A 19,651-nucleotide genomic window follows, 5' to 3' on the forward strand; every position below is an offset into this window, starting at 1 on the left:
AGGAAAGGAAAGGAAAGGAAAGGAAAGGAAAGGAAAGGAAAGGAAAGGAAAGGAAAGGAAAGGAAAGGAAAGGAAAGGAAAGGAAAAGTATTGTTACCATGAAAGGCTAAAACTTAGTAAGGCAAATCAGATTAGACCTTGGAGTTGAGAAATATCTTGGGTTCAAAGTTCTGGGTGGGCATCCTTGGCCCACAGCAACCTTGGACACTCTATTCAGGGTCACACTGTCCCTTTATTGATGGTGAATGCATGTTGTTAGAGGAATAACTCTTACTGTCCTGTCTCCTTTTGCTGAGACAGAAGTATCCACTTCTATAACCCTTCTCTCTTCCTCCTTCTGTGGTGACTGATTACATTCGTGGTTCATATCACACAGTTTCTTTAACAAGTGGTTGTTCAGCTGCATCCTCTCTCATTTGTTGCAATATGAGTAGGCTAAGGATTTTTCAGCTCTAACTTCTGGTTCCTTTTAATTTCTTCAATTTATTCCTCTGCATATTTTATTATAAGCAGTAAAGAAAAGCATCAAGAAACACCTTCAGTAGTTCACTGAGGAATCTCTTCCATTGAAAGTCACCTCATCTTTTTGCAGATTCTATTCTTGAGAAAATTCTAGGGACACAAACAGGCTGCATTTTTGCCATCTTATGAATAAAGATCCTGTTTCCTCTGGTTTACAATACCAGCTCTTTGTTCCTGCTGAGTTCTCAACTACTAAATTCTGTTTAATATAACACATATTATCTGAGACAACAAGAACCTGCTCTTCAACACTCCTCTTTCCTTTTTTAACATTCTAGAATCACCTTTAAAAGTCATATTATAGCAAAAACATCCCAGAGCTGTTGGTTCTTCCCAGCATACACCTTAGAGCTTCTGCATCCTCCGTCATCCAATTCCATAGCTTCCCTCATACGTCTTAGTGTTTATCTCAGTGGTATCCCACTTCTCAGTATTTAGTCAGATAAGATAGCAAAATATCATTAGCTGGACAGGTTGGACCACAGCAACTCATCTCACAGTTCTAGAGGCTAAAGGTCATAGTCGAGATGATGGCCAATTTGCGTTCCTTGGGGGACCTTTCTGTACTTGCTGTGTCCTCAAATGGGTGGCTATTCTGGGTATGTGTTCAGGGGTTGGAGGTTGTGTTCCTCTTATAAGAGATTCTGAAAGGTCATCCATACCTTGGGATCTTCTTTAACTTTGATTACTTTACTTAGAGGTCCATCTTCAAACACCATTACACAACAGATTGGGCTTCAGGATATGAATTTTGAGAGGATACAAATGTTTAATTCATGACAAAGACCACTGGGAAAAAGGTAATCCTTTGGTGAGAACCAGAAAAAATTATACAGCACAGTTTAATAACAGTATACATCCACCTGGTGTATTCAAAGTCATTAATTCTCTCAAGGAACACATGACTTTTACATGCTAATGTTCAATGCTCAATGTTCAGTGCTGCATGCTAATGGATGTTGTGTTCTCAAGTTCTGTGTCCCAGGTTACATGTAGTGATGTCATGGTGTGTCTATATTTGTTTATCTGGGGTTAACATGAAGCAGAGGAGCCTGTTCAGCTCAAGTGAGAAGGGGGGCCAGGAATGACCTTGGGTGAGAATTCTAGGATAGCCAGAAGAATGTGGGCAGGTGTGGCAAGCCGAGAACAAAACAAATGAGCAAAAGAGGCCAAACACCATGCAAGGTGAGTACGGGCCATTGGGAGGAAGCAGCAGCATAGCCATGAGAAATCTCTAGGTTTTTGTGAGAGATGAAACTACGTCTCTCTGCCTCTTTTGCTCTTATGTTTTAGTTTTTCAGACTATCTCCTCTCCCTGGAGTGGTTTCTCCACAGAGTGCACATTTGCCTGCCTAATGGATGTTCCCATCCTAACGACTCACTGGGTAGATGCTGTCCATAGAGCAGGCCTGAGCATGATCTTTAATATCAATGCCTGAGACATTCTACTCTTGGTAGGTCTTCCTGGACCTTGTCCTGGTGACAATAAAGTGTCACTGGGGAGACATGGGACAAGCCAACCTAGGATGGTTCTGGACTATAATAATGGGGCCAAGGTTTCTTAGAGTTTCCCAGTCAACGTTCAGTGCTACGTATCCAGGGATTCAACCTAGTCTAAGCATGGAGACCCAACTCGGCTCCCTGCCCTGTAGCAAGACATGGCCAGCTCGCTCTTCTAAACACTCCCCACGTTTTTTCTTTACCAAAATTTCCCCTTTTGTGGAGAGCAAAATTTGGTAAAAGTGGAAAATCCCAGCCCTGACTATTGCCCACAGAAGATAGTGGAAGTAGAGAGCTGTGAAAAAGCAAGGCCTTGCCACACACAGAACAGATAAATAAAATTAAAACAACCCACTGCCTTTTAACAACTCATTAAAGGCAACCTTTAATATTCCAAGCAGATTTCTCAGGCCACTGTCACCCTCTGAGGTTGGACTTTACAGTTCATGTCCTTTTCAGAGGTGATGTTTTATGGAAGTTTTAATGAAATTAGCTCATCCAATTTGGGTCAACAAGCACAAACTAAAATCTAATTTTTGCAGCTTCGTTTTTTTTTTTTCCTAATCACACAGTTGGAAATGAGTTCAGGAAAATTTTTAGAATTTCTTCTCTAGTGTGCAGCTTAAAGGGACTCACAAAATTCAGAACTCTTGGTTGAAAATGTGTAGTAGAAAAAACTTTAAAAGTTTTTATCTTACCCCCAGAAGCCACAACACTCTCATGAAGTCTGTGCACCCAGAGGATTAATTTCATCTCAACACAGTGGGATCCTCAGGCTGCAGTGATGTGAGCAGACCAGCTACAAGTAGTGCATCATTCACATCACAGACTCTGAAAATGGCAGCAAGATGGGGCAAACCATTTCACTTGTAAGTTAACAACTGGATATTAACACAGACTCTTGGACTGTCTTTGGAATTGGCCAGAAACATCAGGAGCAGATCTCCTATAGATCAACAAGCTCTGGCCTGACTAGGTACATCTAGGCCTGTTGAGGGAAGAAGAGACCTGTTCTAGTTACCTAGCAACTTGACACAGCCTAGAGTCATCTGAGAGGAAAGCCTCGAGTTTCAGATTGGCCAGTGGAAATATCTGGGAAATTGTCATAATTGCTAACTCTATAGAAAGGACAGCCCACTGTAGATGGTGCTGGGCTGGTGATCCACTAGCCCACTGGGCTGATGATCCTCAATTGTATAAGAAAGCTAGCTGAGTATTGACCAGTCTTCAAGCCAATCAGCAAGGAGTATCCTCCATGATTTCTACCATGCTTCTTTGGCTGTAAAATGAGGTGATGTAATTGTTGTGTGGAAGTTAATACGCAGACTTGCCCTCAAATTCCTCAAATTCCTGCCTCGAGTGGCCGCCTGAGCTTTCCTCAATGATGATGAACTGTGATCTGGAATTATAAGATGAGTAAACCCTTTCCTGTCCTAAGTTACTTTTGTCAGAATATTTTATCATGACAACAGAAGGAAACTCGAGCATGTCTCCTCTCTGTCCCAAGGTCAAGTGTGTGTATATGTGTGGTCATGTCAGTACAAGCACAGAAAACAAAGCCATGTTTAGTTCTAGACAGAGCCTCTCTACCCAGGGCAGCTCCAGGCAGACCTGAGTGGTCTAGACTTGGATGCTACCCTTGAAGTTTGATAACAGTGCCCATGGGAGCTGGAGATTGACTTAGTTGCGCTTCTCACTTTTAGGCACTTTGCAGAACACAAACACAGAGGCCTCGATTCTCTCCTATCTTCCCTCACCCACACAAGATGACGATGACACAGCATGTTTGGAAAGATTATCTCAATTTCTTTCCACTCTTAATGCTCTGGAAAAGCACTGAGATCTCAGAGGCAAACTGACTGTAGCACCATTTGAACTGAAAGTTTCCCAGCAGGCAGCTCCAGTCTAGATTCCCTGGGTAGACATTCTCTATCCCTAGGGTAGAGGACAATTCATTCATAAAAGCAATCTATTTATGCATAAAACTAGACAACCTAAAGAGTGAAATGAAAATGTGTTGTCACAGCTCTACTGTGACATGGTATTCAATATTCACTTCCCGGAGGCTGTAACTAGCCAGGATTTAGAGGTGCCCATGGAAGACCTTAGGTAGGGTGTCAAGACAGTCAGGTATCAGGCACTATGCAGAACTTCTACTTAGCATCCTCCTGATACTGGAATGTTAACCTTCATTAGGGTTCTGGGGGACTGCTGAGGCTAGCAAGGCCCCATGCTGAGAATACCTCACCTTCCCAGAAAGGCCCCTCTTGCTACAGGACACTGAAAGTGGCTATCAAAGCTCAGTGGTACTGCTTACTCCATCAGAACTGTAACCATGCTGTACCCAGAAGCCAACCTGAGCAGCCAGCAACTGGAAACTGTACCCTTTGGATTTCAAACCCCTTTAAGCCTGCCACCTTTGGCTGTCACACAATGCAGAAGCTGCCCAGTCGTACCTGTGTTTTCAAGCCCTGTGCGGTTTTTAGCCTTCCAGATATCCAAGGTCCCAAGGAAACCAAAAACCTGGACATCTAAGGCAACAAGATGATGTTGCAGGACATGGGTATCATTCTCAATTCAGACCAGTGTGAGAAGCCATGGTGAACACAGAGAAGAGTTCTGTCTCTGACCACCTACCCCAATCCTTCACAGGCACCTTTTACAGTCCTCTAACATAACAAAAGCCACAGTGTTCAGGGAAAGGCCTGCTACCACCCAGGATTCATCACAGCAAGTAGAAAGATACAAACTATCCCTGAACTATGATGGATGAGAAGACAGAGCTTGACAGGCTGTAGAGGGCAGAATAACTTGCTAGATAATGGTGGTAGGAGATCATTCTGCCTGCCACAGCACACAAAGCTGTTCCAGGGGCACTCTGTGGGACTCGAGGTAGCAATATATAGAAAAAAAGGCTAACCTTGGACACTAGGCCTCCTGCTTGTGACAATCTTACTCTCTCTCAGAATAAATTTCATTATTCCCTAAAACCCACACCCCCCACCAGCCATCCTGGCTCTGGGCATGACCCCCTTATTTCCTGGAGTTCCCTCTCCCCCCAGAGCTGTCCTGGTTCTGATCATTTAGAAAACCCAGGACCATCCTAGAAAAGTGGGTAGAAACCCTGAAGCTAGAAGGTCACTGTTATCCTGGAGCCAGAGGAATCCCAAGGATGAGTCAGCCAACAGCCATCTAGATGAGTTTAGCATAGATAGAGTTGCATGGTGGTATAACACGTTATGCACATGTCTGATCACAGCTGGGCCCATGTCAGAACCGTATGGATTCGGGTGGATCCAGGTAAGACCCAACAGGGCACAAGAGAAACCAAGCTAGACCAGGATTGCCCAGAGCAATTCAAGTGGACACAGGTGATACAAGTTAGACGTAGGCTCAAATGAACACAATGCACAGGTGAGAGTCCTACCTTGGAAGAAGCTCTTTACCCTGAGGTAGCTAACGCTGAGGCGCAGGACAGAAAGCTTGTCCAGCTTGGAGATGATATCAGGTGAAAATGGCAGCAGGCTGGCCAGGTGGTCCAGCTCTGTATTGAGGCGATCCCGGTGCCGTTTGGAAGGATTTGATTTCTCAGCTCCCATGGTAAGCCTCCTGTGGGAAGAAGGCCTTAGTCATATAGGTTCTCAGCAGGAGCCACTGGCTCCACAGGCAAGAAATCATTTTCTGTGGTGACCTCACTAGCTGCTGCTTAGACAGAAAGTGCTTATAAGAATTAGAGATAGCTCCTCGAAGAAAACAACACACTAGGAAGCTCCAACCTGATGTTTGGAGAAATGTGAGAAAAGTTTCAGGCAAGGATGAAGGGTGTGGCTACTGGCTGTGTGTCTCCAGTGCATTTCTCAACTTCTCTGTGCCAGGTTTCCGGAGAAGGGGGGATGCCTACATAGGGCTGTCTGGGCAAGAATGTGCATGGGAAATGTGCTTTTATCTGACTTCCTTCAAATTCTCACAATACCTAACCCAAAGCTAATATACCATAGGAAAAATACAAGTTTCTGTGCTAGAAGAGTGACAGATTCCTGACCCCAAGGGCAATCCAAGCAGTTCTTGGTCCTTTTCGTTCCTAGGACAATGAATTTCAGTTTAATTTGTAAGTGAGAGGCCTGAGAAGCCTTAGAGTCCAAATGCCTAGAAGAGGACTCCGGGATTTGGCAGACAGCACAGACAAGGTCTGAAAGTCAAAGCCTCCAGAGCCACAGCATCTGGAGAGTCAAGAAAGATCTTTACCCACCATTCCTCATAGCTCAGGAAACCTGCTCATCCATAGACAGTTCCATCTGGCCTCAATTCATCTGGCCTGGAGAGAGAGCCTTCAGCATCCCTTCATCTAAATTCTTAGGAGTCCCTCTTCTAACCCACTTAGTTGTGGCACAAAATGACCCTTCCTGATTCTTCATTCTCAGCACCACCCACACTAAGCCTCTAGAAGAGGTGGCAGGAGCCAGAGTGAATCCAGTGTTGGAAAGGACAGGAGAGCAAAATGACCCATTATTGGCAGAACTGCAAAAGCATTCACCTGATTCAGCAGGCCAACTCTTTCTGGGGTCTCAGGGAATCTCAGTATTAGAGGAGCTGCCCCAGGACCCACATTCCCAGTTGACTAATAGTCCCTGGCAGTAACAAACTCAGGGGCTGTTCCTTTTTGGAATAAGATGTATCTCACACAATACAATCAGTCATTTAAACATGAACAGCCTCCTTCATTTACCAGTTGTGGCACTGCACATTTCTTTCTGGTGTAGATTGTAATTCTAAAGGGAAGCTCTTTCCTCGTTGTACATTTTCTCCTAAAGTCCTTCCTTTGGTGTTGTAAACTGCTGGCTTGTTTTCTACCCATGTGGACTGATTTGTTATGAGTATTCCATTTGATTGTACAGGAACACAAAGAATGGTGCACCTAACTGTCACCACAAAACAGGATGCTTCCATAGCTCATTCACATGTAATGTGTGTGATTGCTTCTTCATTCTTTTTTATGACTGCATAACATTCAGCTATATAGATGGACCCTATTTTTTTTATCTTTCACCAATTAACAACGCTGGTGGTTTTCCATTTATAATCATTGCTCTGAGCATCCACTAGGAAGAGTTTGCTTGGACCTGTATTTTAAATGTAGACAACCAGGCTAGAATTGCTGAACCTGAATAATTCTGGGCTTAATATTTTGAGGAATTCCAAAATCAGGCTACATTATACAGATTTGCACCATTTCACAGACTCATCAGCAGTATACAGGGCTACAATTTCTCCACATGCTTGTCTGTGCCTGTACAGTTCCGTTTTCATTATAGCCAGTGGATATGAGGTAGTGTTTTCTTGTAGCACTGATTTGTACTTCCCTGATTATTTATCTCACTATGAACATTCTCTTGTGCTTGTTCATTTATATATCTTCTCTGAGAAGTGACACTCCAGTCCTTTGATACTTTTTGATTGGTCAGCCTTTTGGTTTTAAGTTGTAAGAGTTCTTTATATGTATATTGGGCCTTTATCTGATACATGATTTGTAAATGTTTTCTTTTCTCTATTTGTTGTCCTTATCTGTCTAAGTCTAGTGTTAGTTTACATTGTCAGCTCAAACTGAAATAGACTGGCACAACCTCACAACCTGGCAAGGACCCAGTCTATGAATGATAGACACCTAAGGACTCCACACAAAACAAAGGGGACATCTGATGGGCAGATAGGGTTAGGATGGGGTTGTAGAATGGAAGAGAACCATGAAGATCTGAGTAGTGAGAAGAAGACAGCAGAATCAGGGTGAGCTGGGACATGTATAGGCACTTGGTCCATCTAGTGTCCAAAGCAGTGTCTATCTGGTGATGGGTCCAAATGGGATTGTGTGCTCAGAGGTCAGAGCTGTCCTCTTTACCATAGTCCTGGGTCCATCCAAGGACACATTCAGCCTGAGGCATGGGCCTTCCCATTCATGCTCTCCAACTCCAGTTTCTTCCGAGTCCTGGGAAGTCCTCAGCTGAGCAGGGGCTCCCTAAGTCATAAGCCCAGCTTACATTTAACCTCCATCTAGTTCTAGGGTAGATGTGTCCTTGCCTCTCTGTGAAGTGTGGTGCCTACACCACCTTCAGCCCTAACTACTGTCCATAAGTCAATGGAAAGGTATATCGTGTTTTTAGGTTGCAAAATACAATATTGTATGTTCCCAAACTGACCTACAGATTCAATGCTAACAGGGATTAGGAAGTTAATTCTCAAGGGTACACAGAAAGCCAGTTGTGAACAATACACCAGGAGAACTTAACTCCTGATCTTAAGCCTTCCATAAAGTCCCAATATTTAAGATGGGTTCATATTAGGGAAATCAAAAATATGAATCAGTGGAACAGAATAGAGAATCTACAAATAGACCCATATATCTATCCTTCGTCAAGTCAATTAATTAGATCAACATACTAAGGCAGCTCAAGGGCCACTCAATTCACTGGATATCCATAAAAAATAGTAAATGCCACCACTTATGTGACAGGGCACCTCAGGATGAACTCTAAATTAATCACAGACCCAAATGTAAAACCAAATATAAAACTTTATAAGAATCTTCCAGACTTGGGTAATCACAGGCCTCTTTCAACACACACACACACACAATTTTGAGGGAAAAAAAGGTTAAAAAGCAGATAAAATGAATCAGTATTACAACTTCCACACTATCATGAGATGAAGACACTGTCCCTGGTAAAGACTCTGGGGTCCTTGAGAAAAAGATGTGGCACACCAAGCATGCTGATGGTGACACCAGGCATTCACTCCTGGGAGAAAGCTGTGGATTCAGAAATACCCATAACTACTGGGTAATACTTGGGGTTATAAAAAAAAAGAATTTTGATAGCTGAATGAACATTCACAAATTACTTGCCACTTATAGCATGGCAGGTGGCACGGACATCAGGCAGCCTGTGTCATTTACCCATATCCCTATGTCCCCTGGAAAAGGTGGAAAAGTCTTGACTGATGTGTGCTGCAGATCTACATTGCAGCTAGGGAACACAGGGCTTAATGGACAGCAAAAGACTGAGTTGAGCTAACACCCTTGGGAGTGCACACATCATATACTCAGATTATGTAGCTGAGAAAGTGCAGGCTATGGCACAGACTCTGAGGTGTGCAGGTATGTATACAACATGAGTACATACAGAAGGAGAAGAAACAGACACTGCATGAACATCTCAGGAAGCATTCATTCACAGACAATGCTAAAACCGGATGCTTCTTGAAAGGGGACAGAGCATGGAGACATTTCCCTGAGTTGTGAGCCAGGAAAGTATTCTATCTTTTCAGAGCATCCAGAAATCAAATACTAGCTGGTCATGATGGTATCTGCCTTTAATCTTAGCAGCTGATAGGCAGAAGCAGGTATATCTCTATGAGTTTTAGGCCATGTATGTTGTATATAGTAAATTCTAGGCCCTTCAGGGCTACATGGTGAGACCCTGTCTCAAAAACAAATGAAATAAAATAAAATGTAAGCATTCGATGTCTCAAACATGGACTCACTTTTGAATTGGAGTAAAAATATTATGAAGGCAAAAAAATTCAGCTCCACTTCCTTCTATACTGTCCATCAGATACCACTGTTTCAGCTGAGTGACATTATTTTCTCTTCTTATTTATGTGATAAATGTTATATAAAAAAAATCTAAATCTTTGTCATAGAAGAGCACATTTCTATGCTTACTCTCATGAGCTTTATGTCTTCTCCTTAGTCCCCTCAGCTTCCCCCTCCAGCACTCCTCCCTTATCAAAACCTACATCCCAGCCTACTTCAAAGCCCCACTGTGTGGTGGCTCCAATCTCCAAATAACCACCTTCAAAGTCCAGTCTGACACTCAGGGCAACCTCAGCTTCTTGCCAGTCCTTAGACCACAGGGTCATAAATCTACATAGAATCTTGTAGCCCTGGAGGCCAAGAGGGGTAGCTCTGTCACATACAAAGAGAGCACACCTAGAAAGAGCGGCTGCTGGGTGCTCCATTCACATTCTGCTGCCCTCCAGCCTCACATGCAGCAGCATCATACACACACTGGATCACATACCCAAAACACCCATCCCAAACCAACCTCTCCCTCCCCGTACCCCTTTCTCTCTCTCTCTCTCTCTCTCTCTCTCTCTCTCTCTCTCTCTCTCTCTCTCNCACNCACACACACACACACACACACACACACACATACCACAGTCCCCAGCTGATGATGCACATGCCAGATTTTATACCAGGAGCCAGAGGCAGCCTATGGGCCTTTTGTGGAAGCTATAACTCAACTGATTTCCTGGAAAGTGTACTAAACCCTGGTATTGCTGGAATTACCACACACTTCTCACTTTGACCACTCTGAGGATTTCAAGTTAAGCCCAGGACAAACGAAAAGACTACAGACAATTGTGTCCCTGAGGGACATGGGTCTGAGTCCTGGGTTGTCCCATCTCTATACCTTCAGATACCCTTAGGTGAGGATAATGACCCCCCAAAGAGCCGCTGTCATTTGGAGTGTAAGGACTAAATCCTGGGGCACTTTCCACAGACAGAATGACTCATTGCTGAAGGGAACAAAGGTTCCAAACATATTGATGACATATCCCTCCCCCAAATGAGATCTCCAGCAACTCCAGCCAGTGTTTTATGTCCTGGTCAGAGAAGTTGCCTAAAGTAAGCTTGCCTGCTAAAGAAAGCCAGTGACAAATCACGCTTGCATGAGATCCAAAGGCCACTATGACTTCCAGGAAGGTTCTCAAAAGCCTGCCTTAGACTATGTTTGCCTGTAAAACTCCCTCTCCTCATGAAGGCACAAGATGTCCCTTATTTCCCAGGGATATCAGGATGATACTCTACCGCTTCTGAATGGGTTTCCTTCTCTTCCTACCGGCATATGTACACTCTCCTGATGGAATCATCATCTTTGATCCTAAAAGAGAAAGGATGCATTGAGTCAATCACATGAAGAGACCCAACATGACATCCCCACATGTGCTTACTATAGTGACCCCAAAGCAAGAAGGTCAGTACAATCCACTGGCCCTCATGCAGGTCAGTCAGCCCTGCAAGTTTGGAGTGCTCACTACTATAGATAGTATAGATAGACATACAATATAAAATGAGGTGACGTTTTGTAAGAACCCCTCATAGTTTTACTCCAAACAGTGTTACATAGTTGGTGAAGCAGGGTGCATGCTACTGAGCCTCAAGAAGCTACTGTATTTCAGAGCCATACCACCTGCCCCTCTTGCACCCACAGGCCTGTAGGGTTAACAGGTCCCCACTCTTTTGTGTATTATTTCTTCTTAGTCCTATGTGCTGGACTTCCACTATGGTTACTCATACTCAGACATCTACAGCCCAGCTAACAGTGTCCTGTGGTGCTAGGCACACGCACATGCCTTCCACAGAAATCACTAAAGCAGCCTGTACTTCAAAGTACTTCACATCCCCTCAAAAAATATAAGTACCCTCTTTCCTTGTGTAGAATCTTGATATTTCTAGTAGTGAAGACATCCTAACCTTCACGGACTCCCTTAGATCCCTGTTGCATCCCCTGGTATCATCAGAATGGAAATGGGTATCCCTGATTTGACCTCGTTTATGTATTATCTGGAAGAGATGCCATTTCTGCCCCCTAAAAGTGGGGTGTGAAAGTGTCAGAACTATGTGAGTGATCTCCTTTGAGGATAAAGAGAGGCAGGCAGAAAAAAAGAGAACTCATAGAATAGATGTTCCATAAACACTAATCACACATCCTGGAGTAGCGTGCAAGATGTAAGACAAAAGAATGTCACCAGGGACAAAGAAAAACTAACAAAAATTGGCCAGTCTTCTAAGAAAATGTGGTAATCCTAAATGTTTACCAGCAGCTAACATAGTTAAGAAAGTGTTTCAGCTCAGGTACTGATAACCCACTCTCAGTGATCAATCAGTACAGTCCCGGCATGTACAAATGATGTACTGACGGTAACTCAGGGGAGCTACAAAACACACCCTTCATCACCACCAGAGTGCACATTGGTTCTGTGCACTTGGAATATCCACTAAAATAGACTTTACTGAAGGAGTAATCCCTAATAAATCGAAAATAACAGAAATCATACAAAGTATGTTCTCTGGTGTGGTGGAAGTAAACTAGAAAGACATCTGGAAAACTCCCAAATGTCTGGAAAGTAAGGAACTCATAATTTTAAAAAATACTTATAAATGAATGGAAATGAAAATACAAACACATCAAACTTTGTGAAACAGAGTGGTAAGTACTTGTTAGGGAAAAATATCAAATAAATAATACAGGCTTCTAACTGAAGTAAATAGAACAGAAAATAAACCTAAATCAACTAGGATAGAAACAAGGGAGAGAAGGTATGAAACTTAAAACATAAAAGTGAAGAAAAATCAATGAAACTAACAATTGATTCTTAAAAGATCAACACAATTGATAAACCTTTATCCAGAATGATCAGAAATATAAGATATAGACTAGCAGAACCAGAATGAGAGAGGACTTACCACAGATCCCATACACAGTAGGAAGGTTATAAGAGGATACTGCTATGAACTGAACTATGTCTCCCAAAATTCACATGTTAAAGCTGCAACTCTCTGCATGGACATGGGGCATGAATGGAGGTGACTAAGAAAGTGAGGTCACTGGGTAAATACTGTAGTTCCACAGAGTTGTGCTCATAGGAAAGAGCAAAAGGCACCGGGGTTCTTTCTCTCACCACTCAATGAGGATAAAAAGAAAACAAGGCTATCCACCAGCCAGAAAGATACTCTCACCAGAAATAGTTGAATAGCATCTTGGCCTTCCATCTTCTAGAACTGTGGGAAAGGAAGGTCTGCTCTTAATCTACCCAATCTGTGATAGTTTGCCATAGTTATCCAAGCACACTAGGACAAATAATTTCCCCATAATTTCAACAACTTAACTGAAACGGAGCAGTTCCTTCAAGGACACAAACTATTAGAGATCACTCAAGAAAAATAAATAACATAAATAGTTCTATATCTTAACAAAGAAAACTCAAGTCCAAATAGCTTCCCTGATATAGTCCACTAATCTAAAATATGAGACTAATTCCATTGCTTATGTGAGAAAAAATAAACAATATTCATATGTGAGTTCAGAATAAGATCTTATGTACATAGACACAGAAATCCTCAATTAAATATTACCACACAGAATCCAGCAATACAAAATGCACCAGACCTCAATGAAATTTCTTCAAAGAATTCTGATTTTTTTTTAATTCTCAAGAATCAAGCATTGCAATCCATTACATTATCATTAATAAATTAAAGAAAAATATGATCATATTAATACCTACAAAAATCATCTCGCAAAACCCAAATCCATTTTTTATCATTAAAATCCCCACTTAAAAGTATGGAGAGAAGGTGAGGTAACCTTGAGGAAGAGCATCTCCAAAAAGCCAAGTCCTGATGGTAGACTGAATCTTGCCCACAATCAGGAACAAGCATAAACTTTGTGTTTCTTTCCTCCTATCACACATCACATTGTGGATTAGCCAGAGAAACAAGGTAAGAAAAAGAAATAAACTTAGAAAGGAAGAACTCAAACGTCATCTCTTCACAGGCAATGTGATGTTCCATATAGAAAATCCATCTGGGGGAGGGGGAACACTTTTGAAGAACCTACCATAATCTGGGCATGGTGACACATGCCCTTAGCCCGAGCACTGAGGAAGAAGAGCCAGGCAGATCTCTGAGTTTAAAGCCAGCCTGGTTTACATAGCAAATTCTAGGCAAGCCAGACTAATACATTGAGACCCTGTCTCAAAGACAGTCTTCATATCATTCACCATTAAGTTAAACAACGCCGAAGAGTAAAAGGACCAGATGCAAAGGCTAATCAGCTATCTCCTGGCAATGAACCAATGCAATGTCATCATTTAAGCTATAACATTTAAAATAACTCCCAAGTAAAAATAAAATAGAGATATCTAAAGTCCTGACATGTGTAAGTGGACCTGTAAAGATCAGGAAATGCTAAATAGATACTAGACAAAAAGTTAAAGCAATGAAAACCATGAACTACGTATCCAAGAGGCTCAGTGAAATCCAAGCACAAAACAAAACATGAGGTAGATTACACTGAATTATTTCATATCCAAATAACTCATAATCAGTGACAAATAGAGTAATTTTAATTTGCAAATACTACAGTATTTGGTACAGTAAAATACAACAATAAAGAACAAAAACAGATTCCTCACCAGAGAAAATACAAGCAAAATGATAGGGAAGCAACAAAACTAAAGCACTTAAAAATGACATAACGTAAAATTCTACATATTGTAAAAATGCCTTTCAAAAATCTTTTTTTTTAATTCTTAAAATGCATGTCTGGATAGGTGGTTTAGTGGTTAAGAGAGCTTGCTGATTTTTCAGAGGACCAGAATGCAGTTTCCAATACCATTGTCAGGAAGCTCACAACCACCCATAATTCCAGTTCCGGAGGATCCAATGTCCTCTTCTGGCTTCTGTTGGCATACATACGCACACACTCACATGCACACACACACACACACACACACACACACACACACACATACACTTTTAAAACTAATAAATAAAACAGTAGTTGACAATTTAAGCAACAACAATAAGAGTATATTGTGAGATTTATGAGATGTGTACACCAAAAATCCAAAAGGGAAGACACATCCATGAGAAGGTATAGAAATACTGGGCAACAGTACTGGTTATCCACCTCCTGGTTTTAGGTTCCAAGTCACCTTTGCTTGCCTGCTCTGCATAAAGGATGTTGGACCCTTAGAGTACTTCTTTTTAGAGTGAGCATGATGTTACACCTGCCAGGAGAGGGCACTAGAGGACCCTGGACGAGAAAAGGCACCTTTTTTGGCTTTTGAACTAATTTTTCTCTTAGCTCTTAGTACTACAGAAGCTAGAAAACTCAGCAACTTCCTCTGCTCTCTGGAGGGTTGAATCATAACTCCCAAAAGGTTTGAATCCCATCTCTGTGAAGGAAACTTCCTTAGGCACTCACTCTTCCTCTATTCTAGTATACTCTTCTGAGTTCCCTTGTTACTTTTATAATTAGTCCAGTTCCAGTTAATACAATATTAAAATTAATCAAATTCAAGTTGAAGATGAAGTCAAACTAAGAAATGAGTATACATGCAAGCACACACACACACACACACACACGGCACACAATGTTTCTATATAATTTGTCCAGGAGGACAATGGAGTCTAGATGGCTTGGTTGAAAGAATAAGGCTCAAATGAAGCCATGTCTGTCAGTACTGATAATTAGCCATCTGTGCTGGTTCATGACCAAAGTGGGCTCATTGTACAAATCTTTCTACCTTTGTAAAAAGCTTGAAATTTTCCTTAATAGGCAGTGTAGAAGAGACCACAGGAATGGCTCAGTGGCTAGGAGTACATATCTTGCAGAGGACCCAAGTTTGATGTCCAGCAACCACATCGGGTAAGTTACAAGCACCTGTGACTTCATCTCCAGGGAATCTTATTTTTAAAAAGGTACAGGAGCTAGCCTGGTCATGCACATCTGTAACCCCAGCACTTGAGAGACTAAGGTAGGAGGGTCCTGAGATCAAGGCCAGTCTCGGCTATATAACAAAAACCCACCTGTAAATAAATAAATAAATAAATAAATAAATAAATAAATAGGACTTTTTAATCTTCAGAAGAGAGGACGTGTGACACAAGAACCGTCATACTGTAGTCAGCTGACTTCCACTATAGTTCCAAGTTTACCCAATGAGGAAGACAGTCTCTTCAACAACTTGTGGTGTGGCCAATGGATAGCTACATGCTAAAGAGTGAGACTGGGTCCCTAACTTACACCACTTGAAAAAAATTACTAGTACTCATTAAGGCCTAACTGTAAGAGCTAAAGCTTCATCCTTCTCAGAAACAAAAGGATTATTTTTAAAAAAAGATTTATTTATTATTATATGTAAGTACACTGTAGCTGTCTTCAGACACTCCAGAAGAGGGCGTCTGATCTCATTACAGATGGTTGTGAGCCACCATGTGGTTGCTGGGATTTGAACTCAGGACCTTCGGAAGAGCAGTCGGTGCTCTTAACCACTGAGCCATCTCTCCAGCCCAACAAAAGGATTATAATGAACAAAAATAATATAAGCCTTTGTGTCCTTAAATGTGACAACAGCCTTAGTTTTTGCATCAAAAACACAAGTAACAAAATTTAAAAAAAAAAAGACAGCTAAATCGGATTTCACCAAAATAAAACTTTTGTCTCAAAGTACACTAACTAGCAAGAAAGTAACTAACTAGCAAGAAAGTAAAAGGAGGCACGAGAGAGATGTCTTAGCAGTTAAGAGCATTTGCTGTTCTTACAGAGGACCTAGGTTTGGTTTCCAGTACCCACATGGTAGCATACAACCATTGATGATCACCAGGCATGTATGTGGTGCACAGAAATAACTGCACACTCATCCGCACAAAATGTAAAACATTTGTAACTTTAAAAGAAAGGAAAAGGACAGTGCATAGAATTGCAGAAAACATTGACAAGTCATATCACATATGGGCCTAGAAACCACTACAGTTCAACCACAGAAAGAGCAGGGAGCTGCAAGAGTGATGAGGTCAGAGGAAATTTTTCAGGCTGAAGGGGAGAATACCTAAAGGAGCAGGGATGGGGAAACAGAAGGGTTTGGATGGATAGAGAGATGTGTGGCGAGCAGTGGCTATGAGCTAGAGCAGGATGGCCTGTGAGATGCTGGCCTCAACATATGTCCAGCCACAGGTTCAGTCAGTGGAATTCTCCAAGAAACCAAGGTGGGTAAGCAGTGGCTGGAGGCCAGAACGCAAGCCATCCCACTGGGTCTGCAAAGGACTTTCAACTCAGACAGGAAACTTCCAAGCCACACCCAGGCCTGGCCCCAGAGAACAGGTCAGGGATGCTTCCTGACATCCTCAGAGGGCCACATACATACTATACATACCACTGGACGAACCTTCAGGTAAATACAGTGATGGAAGGGGGTTACCCCTATATCCTAGAAGAACCCAAGCTCCAGCACCACCAGCCTGACCAGTCTCATGGGCAAAGAGTCTCAAGGCAGGAACAGAACGAAAAGTTAGGATAGGAATCAACCAAGGATGCTTAGGAGCACAGAGACCACAAGAGGTTGGTGCGAACCATCTTTACTCTTCTACCTCATGCAGCAGGACCTGCAACAAAGGCAATGATCTGGGTGCAGCATGACCCTGTCCAGCCTCATGAACAGCCACTTGTTGATCATTGTAGTCTAGGTTATGTATCTCCATGTCTCCATTGAAATGTGAGGAACAAATCCTAAAATGCAGGTTCTTGCATAAAGCACCAAGAGTTGATAGATGCTGCTCTATACCCCTATATCGGGGAGAGCAAGATGCCACTTGTTGGGACCCACAGCCAGTCTCCTCAAGTCTTCAAACAACTGCTTTGAGTTTTATCCTGCACCTTGGTCTCTGTCTATATCCCCAGCACAGTGTTAACATCACTGCAGCTAGATGGTCCATTTTACCAAATGCTGTGTGCCCTTCCCTATCAGATCAGACCAACTTCACACAAATGTCCCTCGGAGCCAACTACATCTCATTTCCATACCCTAGAAGCAGATAGGGGACATCTATTCAATGAAGACTGACTGGGGAGACCCTCCACACAGAGATTCTGGTAGTCAAAGTGGAGTCATGGGCCCATGGGCAACAGACATGTGAATGAACTTCATAGGAAAACCCTATGCTGACAGCAGGGCCTGACCTCTGTGGCCTATGGATCTTCTACTCACTGAGACATGAGCTGACCAAATTTCTCAAGTGAAAGTAACAACTGTTTGTCATATATAACAAATAAGTAGAAAATAGAAACAGAAAGCAGTCCCTTGTGTGCTTGGTAGCAACATTCTAGTCTTCTTTCTAGTCTTGCATCCATGAGAACCCTGAGGCCATGTTGGGTTACTGGGAACACAAGGTAGAAAGAATATACTAGCTCTGAACACAAACACTGCCAGTTCTGCACAGACACAGTCAAATGGTCTATCACAATACCATCAGATGGTTGGCAATAGACACCTCACAGGGCTGCTGCATTAGCTCAGTAGGTATCCTAGTCTGGAATAATCAGTACTTGGCCATGCCCTTGCTCATGAAAAAAGACAGCCACTGCACACTGCGTCAGGGTCTCATACCAAGGCAGGCCACTCCCCATGATGGGCAAAAGTGAAGCAGGCTCTGAGGCCTGGAGTGTTTCCTACTACGAGTTCCTTGATCAGGCTAGGAGAAGTCAAATTACACTGTTCAGTACACCCCAAGCTCTGGGGTAGAACACACAAGCTTCTCCTAGAGTTGAGCCTCTAAGTTTAGCTGGATACAGTCCTGAGGAGCCAAGTTACACCTCGCACCCCGGACAAGGGTAGCCAAAGTGAGAAAGATCTCATGAATCCAAACCGTAGAAACAGCTGCAAAAAATAGACCTTTTGGAGGGTGGAGGGACCCTGTACTAGAACTGTGCAAAGCCTGAACCTCCTTCCAGGAGAAGCCCTGGGAGGGGAACGAGAGTTGTCCCCAATAGAGAGAGCTCTCCAACTGGGATCGGGGAAGCAACACAGGGCCGAGGACTCCAGGGTTTGTACCACTAAGATTTTTCAGCAATACCAGGGTCCTGTCTCTTTCTGAAAGAAGCCATACACCGTAATTTTCTGCTTCTCAAGATTGGAGAAGGCAAATATTTCTGGTGCCACTAATTGGACAATTCCCAGAATGGTGGAAGTCCCTCCAAAGCGTGAGTCCCTTGTTACTGCCCGCTGATCTCCATGAAAGGGCTTGCTACTGCGCCACTTACGCTGGCTGTGCCTGTGGTGCCCCAGTCCTAGGGATAGCTAAGGCGGCCTGTGGGGAGCCCCCTTGCCATCATCTGCAAAAAAACTTCTAAAAGACATTAGGTCCAAGGCAAAAGGACTCCCCAGTGCAGGACAGGTATTCCCTGGCTCATTTTCGAGAGTGAAAAAGTTTGGGGACAGGATACCCAAGTCAAGAGAAAACTGAGGTCCTCAAACCGTCCTCAAAACTGAAGAACCTGACTGGCTTCCCTCAAAGGTCTGATGCCAAGAGAGAAGCCCCTGGAGTGCCCATCACTTTCAGCAATTCTGTACCCTCCAGACGCAAAAATGTGTAGCAAAAGGGGCCCCAGACCAAGCTGGACAATCTCAGAGTGGCTACAGCAGACGCAAAGACCAGAGAGCCCCGTGAAGTCCAAGAGTACTTACCCCGGGCAGGCGGGGCGCAGAAGATCGGGCGCGCCCGCTGAGGGAGCTGCGGAGGCCAGGAGCTGTCAGCTCTCTCATCTCTGGGACCTGGCCTCAGACTAGAGAAGGAAAGCCCCACCCCAGCACGCGAGCCGCCCCGCCCGAAGCGGCAGACGCAGGGGAAAAGCGGCAGAGGGCGCAGGCACATCCTTGTCCCTGCTGCCACGCGCCCTTTCAATATTTAGGGTCCCCGGGTCTGAGTGCCTGGATAGGGTGTCACCGCTTGCTCTTCGGGTACCCGTGATCTTTGTGCCTAAATATGGTTTTACCCGGGCCTTTGGAGATC

At 43.2% G+C, this 19,651-nt stretch overlaps 1 protein-coding gene across 2 annotated transcripts in view; it reads right to left on the reverse strand.

Moving 5' to 3' along the window:
• The window catches only part of Ahrr (aryl-hydrocarbon receptor repressor), an 80,002-nt gene extending 60,609 nt beyond the window's left edge, over positions 1 to 19,393 (reverse strand). The window contains exons 1-3 of one of the 2 annotated variants that reach the window (XM_021180983.1): positions 19,327 to 19,387; positions 10,886 to 10,958; positions 5,450 to 5,631 (exon numbers count right to left, since the gene is read on the reverse strand). In XM_021180983.1, coding sequence (XP_021036642.1) covers positions 5,450 to 5,631; positions 10,886 to 10,950 — 247 coding nt within the window. In that variant the 5' untranslated portion in view covers positions 10,951 to 10,958; positions 19,327 to 19,387. Of the gene's footprint in view, positions 1 to 5,449; positions 5,632 to 10,885; positions 10,959 to 19,326 lie in introns of both variants that reach the window. The other variant, XM_021180984.1, reaches the window with a different exon arrangement.
• Positions 19,394 to 19,651: the final 258 nt, after the last annotated feature.

The sequence above is a fragment of the Mus caroli genome, chromosome 13 (assembly GCF_900094665.2).
Source record: "Mus caroli chromosome 13, CAROLI_EIJ_v1.1, whole genome shotgun sequence".
Lineage (NCBI taxonomy): Eukaryota > Metazoa > Chordata > Mammalia > Rodentia > Muridae > Mus > Mus caroli.